The 13,832-nt window shown below is 43.4% G+C and overlaps 1 protein-coding gene across 1 annotated transcript; it reads left to right on the top strand.

The window, feature by feature from the left end:
* Positions 1 to 6,680: 6,680 nt before the first annotated feature.
* On the top strand, positions 6,681 to 13,345 carry LOC133577122 (uncharacterized). Its single transcript, XM_061930704.1, has 2 exons — positions 6,681 to 6,813; positions 12,612 to 13,345. The coding sequence occupies exon 2, from the start codon at positions 12,614 to 12,616 to the stop codon at positions 13,262 to 13,264; it is 651 nt and encodes a 216-aa protein (XP_061786688.1). The 5' UTR covers positions 6,681 to 6,813; positions 12,612 to 12,613; the 3' UTR covers positions 13,265 to 13,345.
* The last annotated feature ends 487 nt before the right edge of the window (positions 13,346 to 13,832 follow it).

Raw genomic sequence — 13,832 nt, forward strand, 5'->3', positions numbered from 1 at the left:
TGGGTAACCCCCCCTCTAGGGGAGACCGAAAGCAATGGATGTCGAGTGGGTCTGACATAATATTGTGAGAGTCCAGTCCATAGTGGATCCAACATAATAGTAAGAGTCCAGTCCATAGTGGGGCCAGCAGGACACCATCCCGAGCGGAGACAGGTCAGCAGCGCAGAGATGTTCCCAGCCGATGCACAGGCGAGCGGTCCACCCCGGGTCCCGACTCTGGACAGCCAGCACTTCATCCATGGCCACCGGACCTGTGCCTCCCTCCACAAGGAATAAGGGAGCAGAGGAGAAAAGAAAAGAAACGGCAGATCAACTGGTCTAACAGGGGGGCTATTTAAAGGCTAGAGTATACAAATGAGTTTTAAGATGGGACTTAAATGCTTCTACTGAGGTAGCATCTCTAATTGTTACCGGGAGGGCATTCCATAGTACTGGAGCCCGAATAGAAAACGCTCTATAGCCCGCAGACTTTTTTTGGGCTCTGGGAATCACTAATAAGCCGGAGTTCTTTGAACGCAAATTTCTTGCCGGGACATATGGTACAATGCAATCGACAAGATAGGACGGAGCTAGACCGTGTAGTATTTTATACGTAAGTAGTAAAACCTTAAAGTCGCATCTTAAGTGCACAGGAAGCCAGTGCAGGTGAGCCAGTATAGGCGTAATATGATCAAACTTTCTTGTTCTTGTCAAAAGTCTAGCAGCCGCATTTTGTACCAACTGTAATCTTTTAATGCTAGACATAGGGAGACCCGAAAATAATACGTTACAGTAGTCGAGACGAGACGTAACGAACGCATGAATAATGATCTCAGCGTCGCTAGTGGATAAAATAGAACGAATTTTAGCGATATTACGGAGATGAAAGAAGGCCGTTTTAGTAACACTCTTAATGTGTGACTCAAAGGAGAGAGTTGGGTGGAAGATAATACCCAGATTCTTTACTGATTCGCCTTGTGTAATTGTTTGGTTGTCAAATGTTAAGGTGGTATTATCAAATAAATGTCGGTGTTTAGCAGGACCGATAATCAGCATTTCCGTTTTCTTGGCGTTGAGTTGCAAGAAGTTAGCGGACATCCATTGTTTAATTTCATTAAGACACGCCTCCAGCTGACTACAATCCGGCGTGTTGGTCAGCTTTAGGGGCATGTAGAGTTGGCTGTCATCAGCATAACAATGAAAGCTAACACCGTATTTGCGTATGATGTCGCCTAGCGGCAGCATGTAAATACTAAAGAGTGCAGGGCCAAGAATCGAACCCTGAGGAACTCCGCACGTTACCTTAACATAGTCCGAGGTCACATTATTATGGGAGACGCATTGCATCCTGTCAGTAAGATAAGAGTTAAACCACGACAAAGCTAAGTCTGACATACCAATACGTGTTTTGATACGCTCTAATAAAATATTATGATCGACGGTATCGAAAGCAGCGCTAAGATCAAGAAGCAGCAACATAGATGACGCATCAGAATCCATGGTTAGCAGTAGATCATTAGTCATTTTTGCGAGGGCTGTCTCCGTAGAGTGATTTGCCCTGAAACCGGATTGAAAAGGTTCACAGAGATTGTTAGACACTAAGTGTTCATTTAGCTGCTGTGCGACAATTTTTTCGAGGATTTTCGAAATAAAGGGAAGGTGGAACACCGGTCGGTAGTTTACCATGAGGTCAGGATCAAGGTTAGGTATTTTGAGCATATATATATATATATATATATATATATATATATATATATATGTATGTATATTTGTACATTTATATACAAATATACATAAATACATATGTATAGACATATCAATATGTCTATGGCAGTTATGACTGCCATCAGAGGGTCGCTTGTAACAGAGAATAATGTATTAATTTGCCTCTGGATTTCATTATTAATTATATAAATTGTTTTAAGTAGACTGTCCATTTTATAGTAAAAACTTTACATTTACAGAATTGTACTGTAAAATATAGTCTTTTTTTTGGTTTGTTTTTATTTACAACATTTTACGGTAAATGGAAAAGCAGTACTGTCTCTGCGCTGCTGACCCGTCTCCGCTCGGGATGGTGTCCTGCTGGCCCCACTATGGACTGGACTCTCATTATTATGTTAGATCCACTATGGACTGGACTCTCATTATTATGTTAGATCCACTATGGACTGGACTCTTACTATTATGTTGGATCCACTATGGACTGGACTCTTACTATTATGTTGGATCCACTGTGGACTGGACTCTCACACTATTATGTTAGATCCACTATGGACTGGACTCTTACTATTATGTTGGATCCACTATGGACTGGACTCTTACTATTATGTTAGATCCACTATGGACTGGACTCTTACTATTATGTTGGATCCACTATGGACTGGACTCTCACTATTATGTTAGATCCACTATGGACTGGACTCTTACTATTATGTTGGATCCACTATGGACTGGACTCTCACTATTATGTTAGATCCACTATGGACTGGACTCTTACTATTATGTTAGATCCACTATGGACTGGACTCTTACTATTATGTTGGATCCACTATGGACTGGACTCTCACTATTATGTTAGATCCACTATGGACTGGACTCTCACACTATTATGTTAGATCCACTATGGACTGGACTCTTACTATTATGTTAGATCCACTATGGACTGGACTCTTACTATTATGTTAGATCCACTATGGACTGGTCTCTCACACTATTATGTTAGATCCAATATGGACTGGACTCTCACACTATTATGTTAGATCCACTATGGACTGGACTCTCACACTATTATGTTAGATCCACTATGGACTGGACTCTTACTATTATGTTAGATCCACTATGGACTGGACACTTACTATTATGTTAGATCCACTATGGACTGGACTCTTACTATTATGTTGGATCCACTATGGACTGGACTCTTACTATTATGTTAGATCCACTATGGACTGGACTCTCACACTATTATATTAGATCCACTATGGACTGGTCTCTCACTATTATGTTGGATCCACTATGGACTGGACTCTTACTATTATGTTAGATCCACTATGGACTGGACTCTCACACTATTATGTTAGATCCACTATGGACTGGACTCTTACTATTATGTTGGATCCACTATGGACTGGACTCTCACTATTATGTTAGATCCACTATGGACTGGACTCTCACACTATTATGTTAGATCCACTATGGACTGGACTCTCACACTATTATGTTAGATCCACTATGGACTGGACTCTCATACTATTATGTTAGATCCACTATGGACTGGACTCTCACACTATTATGTTAGATCCACTATGGACTGGACTCTCACACTATTATGTTAGATCCACTATGGACTGGACTCTCACACTATTATGTTAGATCCACTATGGACTGGACTCTCACTATTATGTTAGATCCACTATGGACTGGACTCTCACAATATTTTGCTAGATCCACTATGGACTGGACTCTCACACAATATATGTTTGATCCACTATGGACTGGACTCACACTATTATGTTAGATCCACTATGGACTGGACTCACACTATTATGTTAGATCCACTATGGACTGGACTCTCACAATATTTTGCTAGATCCAGTATGGACTGGACTCTCACTATTATATTAGATCCACTATGGACTGGACTCTCACACTATTATGTTAGATCCACTATGGACTGGACTCTCACACTATTATGTTAGATCCACTATGGACTGGACTCTCACACTATTATGTTAGATCCACTATGGACTGGACTCTCACACTATTATGTTGGATCCACTATGGACTGGACTCTCACAATATTTTGCTAGATCCACTATGGACTGGACTCTTGCAATATATGTTTGATCCACTATAGACTGGACTCACACTATTATGTTAGATCCACTATGGACTGGACTCTCACACAATATATGTTTGATCCACTATGGACTGGACTCACACTATTATGTTAGATCCACTATGGACTGGACTCTCACACTATTATGTTAGATCCACTATGGACTGGACTCTCACTATTATGTTTGATCCACTATGGACTGGACTCTCACTATTATGTTAGATCCACTATGGACTGTACTCTCACACTATTATGTTAGATCCACTATGGACTGGACTCTCACACTATTATGTTAGATCCACTATGGACTGGACTCTCACAATATTTTGCTAGATCCACTATGGACTGGACTCTTGCAATATATGTTTGATCCACTATAGACTGGACTCACACTATTATGTTAGATCCACTATGGACTGGACTCTCACACAATATATGTTTGATCCACTATGGACTGGACTCACACTATTATGTTAGATCCACTATGGACTGGACTCACACTATTATGTTAGATCCACTATGGACTGGACTCTCACACTATTATGTTAGATCCATTACGGACTGGACTCTCACATTATTATGTTAGATCCACTATGGACTGGACTCTCACTATTATGTTAGATCCACTATGGACTGGACTCTCACACTATTATGTTAGATCCACTATGGACTGGACTCTCACACTATTATGTTAGATCCATTACGGACTGGACTCTCACATTATTATGTTAGATCCACTATGGACTGGACTCTCACTATTATGTTAGATCCACTATGGACTGGACTCTCACTATTATGTTAGATCCACTATGGACTGGACTCTCACACTATTATGTTAGATCCACTATGGACTGGACTCTCACACTATTATGTTAGATCCACTATGGACTGGACTCTCACTATTATGTTAGATCCACTATGGACTGGACTCTCACAATATTTTGCTAGATCCACTATGGACTGGACTCACACTATTATGTTAGATCCACTATGGACTGGACTCACACTATTATGTTAGATCCACTATGGACTGGACTCTCACAATATTTTGCTAGATCCAGTATGGACTGGACTCTCACTATTATATTAGATCCACTATGGACTGGACTCTCACACTATTATGTTAGATCCACTATGGACTGGACTCTCACACTATTATATTAGATCCACTATGGACTGGACTCTCACACTATTATGTTAGATCCACTATGAACTGGACTCTCACACTATTATGTTAGATCCACTATGGACTGGACTCTCACAATATTTTGCTAGATCCACTATGGACTGGACTCTTACAATATATGTTTGATCCACTATAGACTGGACTCACACTATTATGTTAGATCCACTATGGACTGGACTCTCACACAATATATGTTTGATCCACTATGGACTGGACTCACACTATTATGTTAGATCCACTATGGACTGGACTCACACTATTATGTTAGATCCACTATGGACTGGACTCTCACACTATTATGTTAGATCCACTATGGACTGGACTCTCACACTATTATGTTAGATCCATTACGGACTGGACTCTCACATTATTATGTTAGATCCACTATGGACTGGACTCTCACTATTATGTTAGATCCACTATGGACTGGACTCTCACTATTATGTTAGATCCACTATGGACTGGACTCTCACTATTATGTTAGATCCACTATGGACTGGACTCTCACTATTATGTTAGATCCACTATGGACTGGACTCTCACAATATTTTGCTAGATCCAGTATGGACTGGACTCTCACTATTATATTAGATCCACTATGGACTGGACTCTCACACTATTATGTTAGATCCACTATGGACTGGACTCTCACACTATTATGTTAGATCCACTATGGACTGGACTCTCACACTATTATGTTAGATCCACTATGGACTGGACTCTCACACTATTATGTTAGATCCACTATGGACTGGACTCTCACACTATTATGTTAGATCCACTATGGACTGGACTCTCACAATATTTTGCTAGATCCACTATGGACTGGACTCTCACACAATATATGTTTGATCCACTATGGACTGGACTCACACTATTATGTTAGATCCACTATGGACTGGACTCACACTATTATGTTAGATCCACTATGGACTGGACTCTCACAATATTTTGCTAGATCCACTATGGACTGGACTCTCACACAATATATGTTTGATCCACTATGGACTGGACTCACACTATTATGTTAGATCCACTATGGACTGGACTCACACTATTATGTTAGATCCACTATGGACTGGACTCACACTATTATGTTAGATCCACTATGGACTGGACTCTCACAATATTTTGCTAGATCCAGTATGGACTGGACTCTCACTATTATATTAGATCCACTATGGACTGGACTCTCACACTATTATGTTAGATCCACTATGGACTGTACTCTCACACTATTATGTTAGATCCACTCACGGTCCCCTCCAAGGTTCCTCATTGTCATCCCATTGGGTTGAGTTTTTCCTTGCCCTGATGTGGGATCTGAGCCGAGGATGTCGTTGTGGCTTGTGCAGCCCTTTGAGACAGTCGTGATTTAGGGCTATATAAGTAAACATTGATTGATTGATTGATTGATTGATTGTACTGATGTAATACATATCAGTAAAAGAGACCGTGCCCCTATTTTCCCCATTTCTTATTGAAGTCTTTGTCTGCGTCGTGTCTTTCTGAAGACGATCGTCCAACGACGGCGTGAAGATATGAATGGTGGGTCTATTTTTAGAGGCAGGGAAGGAGGGCAAATCGAAAGTGAGCGAGGGGAGAGAGAGGGAGCGTGAGTAAGGGGTGGGAGGAAAAAAAAGGGGCTGGTTGAGGAGAAGATCAATCTGCTCACAGGAAGCAGCAGCAGCAGCCAGAGAGCGCTGAAGGAGAAGCGCCATCAGCCGTCGCATGACAAACTAACACATTGACCTGTGAGCTCGCCACTGCAGGACTTAGATCATCAGCCAAGGTCGCCTGCCAGCAGGTGAGTGGAAACCGAAACGCAAAAGATGTCCGTCACCACGCACCCAGACTGTGGATTCATTATCACCGCCAGCATGCTGAGTTGTTGTATATGCTCGGAGCTGCCACCCAGTACCACTTTTAGTCACGGTCAACCGGAGGTGTGCTCGAAATTTACCACTGCTACACCTTGGAGGAGACCGGGAGAGGCTGGTATTTTGCTTTGGCTCGCTCTATTTTTGGGACGGAGGTGGAGACTAAAATATGATGTGGGCGTTGATGAGCAAACATCCACACGAGGCAGGCGGGTGTATTTAGATGGAGGCTTCTTGTTTACGGCAGAATCAGAATAAATCACTAATCAATCAGAGAAATGTTACTGAATCCAATCAAATCATCCATCCATCCATCTTCTTCGAGGTCGGGTCGCGGGGGCAGCAGCCTAAGCAGGGAAGCCCAGACTTCCCTCTCCCCAGCCACTTCGTCCAGCTCCTCCCGGGGGATCCCGAGGCGTTCCCAGGCCAGCCGGGAGACATAGTCTTCCCAACGTGTCCTGGGTCTTCCCCGTGGCCTCCTACCGTTCGGACGTGCCCTAAACACCTCCCTAGGGAGGCGTTCGGGTGGCATCCTGACCAGATGCCCGAACCACCTCATCTGGCTCCTCTCCATGTGGAGGAGCAGCGGCTTTACTTTGAGCTCCCCCCGGATGACAGAGCTTCTCACCCTATCTCTAAGGGAGAGCCCCGCCACCCGGCGGAGGAAACTCATTTCGGCCGCTTGTACCCGTGATCTTGTCCTTTCGGTCATGACCCAAAGCTCATGACCATAGGTGAGGATGGGAACGTAGATCGACCGGTAAATTGAGAGCTTTGCCTTCCGGCTCAGCTCCTTCTTCACCACAACGGATCGATACAGCGTCCGCATTACTGAAGACGTGGCACCGATCCGCCTGTTGATCTCACCATCCACTCTTCCCCCACTCGTGAACAAGACTCCGAGGTACTTGAATTCCTCCACTTGGGGCAAGATCTCCTCCCCAACCCGGAGATGGCACTCCACCCTTTTCCGGGCGAGAACCATGGACTCGGATTTGGAGGTGCTGATTCCCAATCAAATCAATTCAACTTTATTCATAAAGCACATTTAAAATTGACCACAGGGGTAGCCAAAGTGCTGTGCAATGGGCAGGTTAAAAGATAATACGAGAACCGAGCAAACACAACACAAACAGAGCACGATAAAAAATAAATAAATGAAATAAATAAAACATAAAAAACAGGTTCACAACAGGTGCATTGTGGGACGGAGATCACTCAGTGTTAAAAGCCATGGAATAAAAGTATGTTTTTAAGAGTGATTTAAAAACAGGAAGAGAGGAGGCTTGTCTAACACTCAGAGGGTAGGTCGTTCCAGAGCTTGGGAGCAGCAGTGGTGAAAGCTCTGTCACCTCTAAGTTTCAGCCTTGTGTCAGGGACCGTCAGTAGCAGCTGATTGGCTGATCTTAGGGATCGGGGGTAGGTCGGAGAGATATGTTGGAGCGAGGTTGTTCAGACATTTAAAAACAAATAGTAGGAGTTTAAAATGTATTGGGTAACGCACAGGGAGCCAGTGAAGGGACGCTAGTATAGGGGTGATGTGTTCACGTCTGCGGGTCTGTGTTAGCAGACGAGCAGCAGAGTTCTGCACGAGCTGCAGGCGGGCGAGGGAGGCCTGGCTAATGCCAACGTACAGGGCATTGCAGTAGTCTAGACCAGTCCAGATAACGATTTCTCGATAGAAACGGTTTCACTTTCGCTATTTGGCGTAGTTGATAAAAGCTTTTTTGTACGACGCTGCTGATTTGTATTTCAAACTTAAAATCTGAGTGGAACTTTACCCCCAGGTTTGTGACACAGTCGCTGAGATACGGGGTCAGAGTGCCGAGGTCAACGTTGGGGGAGGGAGAGCGACTTGGACCGAACAACATAACTTCTGTTTTGTCTTCATTTAGGCTCAGGAAGTCAACTGAAAGCCAGGCTTTGATGTCGTGCAGGCAGTCAATGAGACGTTGAACCATAGTATTTTGTGCCATGGGAAAATAGATCCGGCAATCATCGGCATAAAAATGAAATGCAATACCGTACTTCCTAAAAACAGAACCAAGGGGGAGAAGGTAAAGCGCAAATATAATTGGGGCTAGGATTGAGCCCTGGGGGACCCCATGTGGTAAAGGAGCTGTGGACGACATAAAACTGTCTATTTTTACACAAAAACTCCCGTCGGTTAGGTACGACCGGAACCAGTTGAGGGCGGCGCCCTTAATGCCCACACAGTTCTCAAGACGAGTGATTAAGGTGGCGAGGTCGACGGTGAAGTGATGTGGGCCATGCTCGTGTTCTACAATGTAAGTTGTACTTCAACTAATGAGCTTGATTGGTTCTGTGACAAAGCTCGTATCTCAAAGCACTTGTATCTCAAATCAACGGCGCTTCTTCTTCTCAGCTCCGTCCTTCACACTCACTTCCTCTGGTCCCATGGTTGGAGAACAAAAGTATGTGGAGTTCAAGCTGCGAGGTAATGCTGGCGAGCGGTGGATCGTACGGGGCTCACTTTGGTCTACGTTCACACTGCAGACCGAAATGGCCCAAATCTGATTTTTTTTTTTTTTTATCTGATTTTTTCCAGATGACAGTTTACATTAGGGTTGTCCCGATACCAATATTTTGGTACCGGAACCAAAATGTATTTCAATTAGAGATGCGCGGATAGGCAATTATTTCATCCGCAATCGCATCACAAAAGTCGTCAACCATCCGCCATCCACCCGAACCAACATTTTATCAAAACCACACCCGCCCGCACCCGCCTGTTGTTATATATCTAATATAGACGATGCAAGGCATTAGTGAGGTTAGAAAGCTTTTGCCTGTTAAAGAAAGGAGACTGATCCAATGTAGCAGAGACATTCAATGCGTGCCACGCATTAGTGGCTAAGAGATATTAATGCGTGATAATATTATTTATCATTATTATAGTATTATTGTCATTTCCATTAAGAAAGTGTTGACTATTGTTGCCAATGCCCTCAGATCAGGAGTGCGTTCCTCACACTTTGTGTGCGCAGTTGCAGCAAGCAGAACGAGGCTTTTAAGAAGTTAAAACAATGTTTTAGAAAGACTAGGCCTATATTTTCGTTAGGTAAAAAAAATTTTCTGAATTTATTTCAATGAATATTAACTTGTTAACGTTATAATGCTCAAATAGGGACGAGGGCGGGGTGCACAGTGAAGCGGTGAACAATTTCGTGACAAAGATGAACCTTTATTGATTGATCTGCAGCCATGACAAAATATCAGACAATCTCCATTGTCAACGACAGGCAGGAAAATAAAGATAAACACATAGCCTATGTTCTAGGCATAGGCTCATACGTTTTTAAGTTGAAATTAAAAAAAAAAAAAAAAATGTGCCTCATAAGCCTTAGGCTGTCAATCACGCGCACAAACTTAAATGATACAATAACATATGTATGTCATCTCTATTTAAACAAAAATAAATTAAATAAATAATAATAATAAGTTACCTGCAACTTATTGGCCAAGGCAAATAGCTGAAGGGGGGAAATCAAACCCATCAGACTGCACTTTATCATCAAACTTGAATTATAATGAAAATAGACGGTCGCGACAAACAAAGCAGGCTAAATAACCTTACATTGTCGCCAATCGGAGATGCGCTTCACTTGAAAGCGAGGCCAAATAATTATTCACACATAGTAGTATATCTCCAATAGAAAAAAAACACAATAAACAACGCAATTGCCTTAATTCCTTTGCATTGTAGTGCGCCCAAACAACACGTAACCATCAAAATTATTCAGCTGACCGAACTCAATACAGGTTAGACATGGGCTTATTTGGTATAGCTTATAGGTAACGTAGACTAATTCGTTTAACATATCCAACCGTATGTCTACTTACTTTTTTTTTTGTTAGCACTATGCAGGAATAAAATGGCATCTACAGTGCCAGGATTCATGCGAGAGCGCCTGGCCTCTAAAATGTGCCCTGCTGCGCTGAAGGAGCGCTCACTTGCGCCACTTGTTGCTGGGACACGGTGCCTGATTAATAATTGACTGTTTCAAAGAGTGCTGCTCGTTTTTCGTATGTGGGTAACAACATTTAACTATGTATATATATTTCCGAATTGGTTCAACCGCCAACCGCCCGCATCTATTTAAAATCTATTTTTACCCGCCCGACCCGCGGTTTATCCGCGGACTCCGCGGTTGTGTCCGCAAACCGTGCATCTCTAATTTCAATACTTTTCGATACTTTTCTAAATAAAGGGGACCACAAAAAATGGCATTATTGGCTTTATTTTAACAAAAAATCTTAGGGTACATCAAACATATGTTTCTTATTGCAAGTTTGTCCTTAAATAAAATAGTGAACATACGAGACAACTTGTCTTTTAGTAGTAAGTAAACAAACAAAGGCTCCTAATTTAGTCTGCTGACGTATGCAGTAACTGTCACAGCGGGGGGGGGGGTCGAAAGCTTACTGCGGGGTTCGTTCCCCCGGGATGCAGATGGACCACTCCGGACAAGGCGTGCAGGTAGGAACATGATTTAATCTTCAAAACATGTACCAAAAACAGAAAACAAGCAGAAGGGAAAACGTGCCGATCGTACATGAAGCTAAGGTACAAACTAACACCGGAAGCATAAATTAGAAGCTGTCATGTCTGTGTAATCATGCTTTGTCTTAGTCATGTTTTGTTTAGTTATTGGACTTTTTAGTTTCTGGCTTTTCACTCCTTTGTCTTGTTTCAATGATTACCCATTAGTTTCACCTGTTCCACGTTTGGACTCATTGTGCACTCTTGTTTGTCACCATAGCAACCCATTAGTTTTCACCTGTCACGTCACGCACCTGTTTCACGTTTTGAGTCACGCACCTGTTTTCGTTAATCATGTCTGTAGTATTTAAGTTCATTGTTTTTCAGTTTGTTTTTCTGGTGACATCCCCACATTTATGCTCTGCACATTTCTGACTCTTTTTTCATGTCCATCGTTCACGCTGCTCCTTTTTGTCCATGCCAAGTAAGTTTTCTTTATTATTGCCACAGTTAGTGTTTTTTGTTGTTCATAGTTTTTTGCCTTTGTGCAAGTATTTGGTTTCATAGTTTATTCTCCGCCATTGTGCGCGCCTTTTGTTTACTTCCTTTTTTTGTAGTTTAAATAAAAATGTACTCACATTCCCGTCTCGCTCGAGCCAACTTTCCGTTGCATCCCGGAAAAGCAAACACCCAGGACCAAGTCATGACAGAAGCCAAGAAATATCAAGGTAATCTGTTGCGTGCAGCAAACAATGAAGCCAGGACGAGTGTGTCCCGTTTAAAGCAGCAGTTCCATTGGCAGCAAAACAGGCCCAGAGCATAATACTACCACCACCATGCATGATGGTAGGATTGGTGTTCCTGGGATGAGAGGCCTCAACTTTTCTCCTCCAAACATATTGCTGGGTATTGTGGCTAAACTGCTCAATTCTTGTTTCATCTGACATGGACATGGACATAGATAAGATCTTCTGGAGGAAAGTTCTGTGCCCTAAGTACAAGCTATAAAAAAAATGAACCTTTTCAAAGATTATTTTGATCACAGATTGAACTGCACCACAAATCAATATTTAGCTGAGGCGCACCATTTCCAAAAACACGCCATTGGCCACCACATTTTCGAGCCTCTGCGATAAAGCACTGATCCCTGCTGATGTCGATGTGCGGTGTATTCCGAGAAAATTATTTTGGAAATAAACCCGGTGTTTTCCACTCCCTCAGCTATGCGGCTCCGGTCCAAACTGCTCTCCAAGGGAGGACTGCTGCTGCCCACCATCAGAGAGGGCACCGAGGAGACGCTGAGGGAACTGAATGAGACCAACACGCCGCATGCTGTGGATCAAGACTACCTTCTTTCCATCTGCCACCTGGCACACCCCACCTTCCCCACTGGCGATGCCTCACCCCGCAACCAGCGCTCGCACGCTGTGTCACGCCTCGGCGGGACTAAATCCTCCGAACGTACGCAGCGGGGAGAGCACAATGGAGCGGACCCTCTGGAGTATCTTTACGGACACCACGACAACCAGTCAGGAAGCGGGGCGGAAAACATTCGTAGGCAACGTGACGTTGAGCGGGAGAGGCCCAGAGCCCGCAGCATCCCCCGCACCGCAAGCCCAGGTCTCCCACGGCAACGCACCAGCAGCTGCCCGGAGCTACAGACAGACATCAAGCTCCGCACCGTTCCGAGCATCTCACCTGAACACAACAGGCCCGGATTGGCGGGCGCGTTGGGAAGTGTGTCAGACGACAAAGGGGGACTGAGCCCCATAAAGAGGCCATCTGTGGTCTCCCAGTGGATCTGTGACTGCAGGTCCGCTTGGAGGGAAGGACGCATTCGAGCCTGCATGCTCCCCGCTGTCACTGAGATATAGAACATCTAATGTTTCACCAAGTCAGGATGGTGACACCGTATAGACTGACAATGAGTTCAACAACAAGGCGATGGGGTGCCAAAATAGTGAACTGATTAAGTACAAACCCCGTTTCCATATGAGTTGGGAAATTGTGTTAGATGTAAATATAAACGGAATACAATGACTTGCAAATCCTTTTCAACCCATATTCAGTTGAATATGCTACAAAGACAACATATTTGATGTTCAAACTCATAAACTTTATTATTTTTTTGCAAATAATATTTAACTTAGAATTTCATGGCTGCAACACGTGACAAAGTAGTTGGGAAAGGGCATGTTCACCACTGTGTTACATGGCCTTTCCTTTTAACAACACTCAGTAAACGTTTGGGAACTGAGGAGACACATTTTTTGAAGCTTCTCAGGTGGAATTCTTTCCCATTCTTGCTTGATGTACAGCTTAAGTTGTTCAACAGTCCGGGGGTCTCCGTTGTGCTATTTTAGGCTTCATAATGCACCACACATTTTCAAAGGGAGACAGGTCTGGACTAGAGGCAGGCCAGTCTAGTACCTGCGCTCTTTT

This window comes from Nerophis lumbriciformis, linkage group LG36 (genome assembly GCF_033978685.3).
Source record: "Nerophis lumbriciformis linkage group LG36, RoL_Nlum_v2.1, whole genome shotgun sequence".
Classification (NCBI taxonomy): domain Eukaryota; kingdom Metazoa; phylum Chordata; class Actinopteri; order Syngnathiformes; family Syngnathidae; genus Nerophis; species Nerophis lumbriciformis.

Coding starts and splice junctions, on each gene's coding strand:
- LOC133577122 (XM_061930704.1), top strand. CDS start 12,614: ATGCGGCTCCGGTCCAAACTGCTCTCCAAGGGAGGACTGCTGCTGCCC.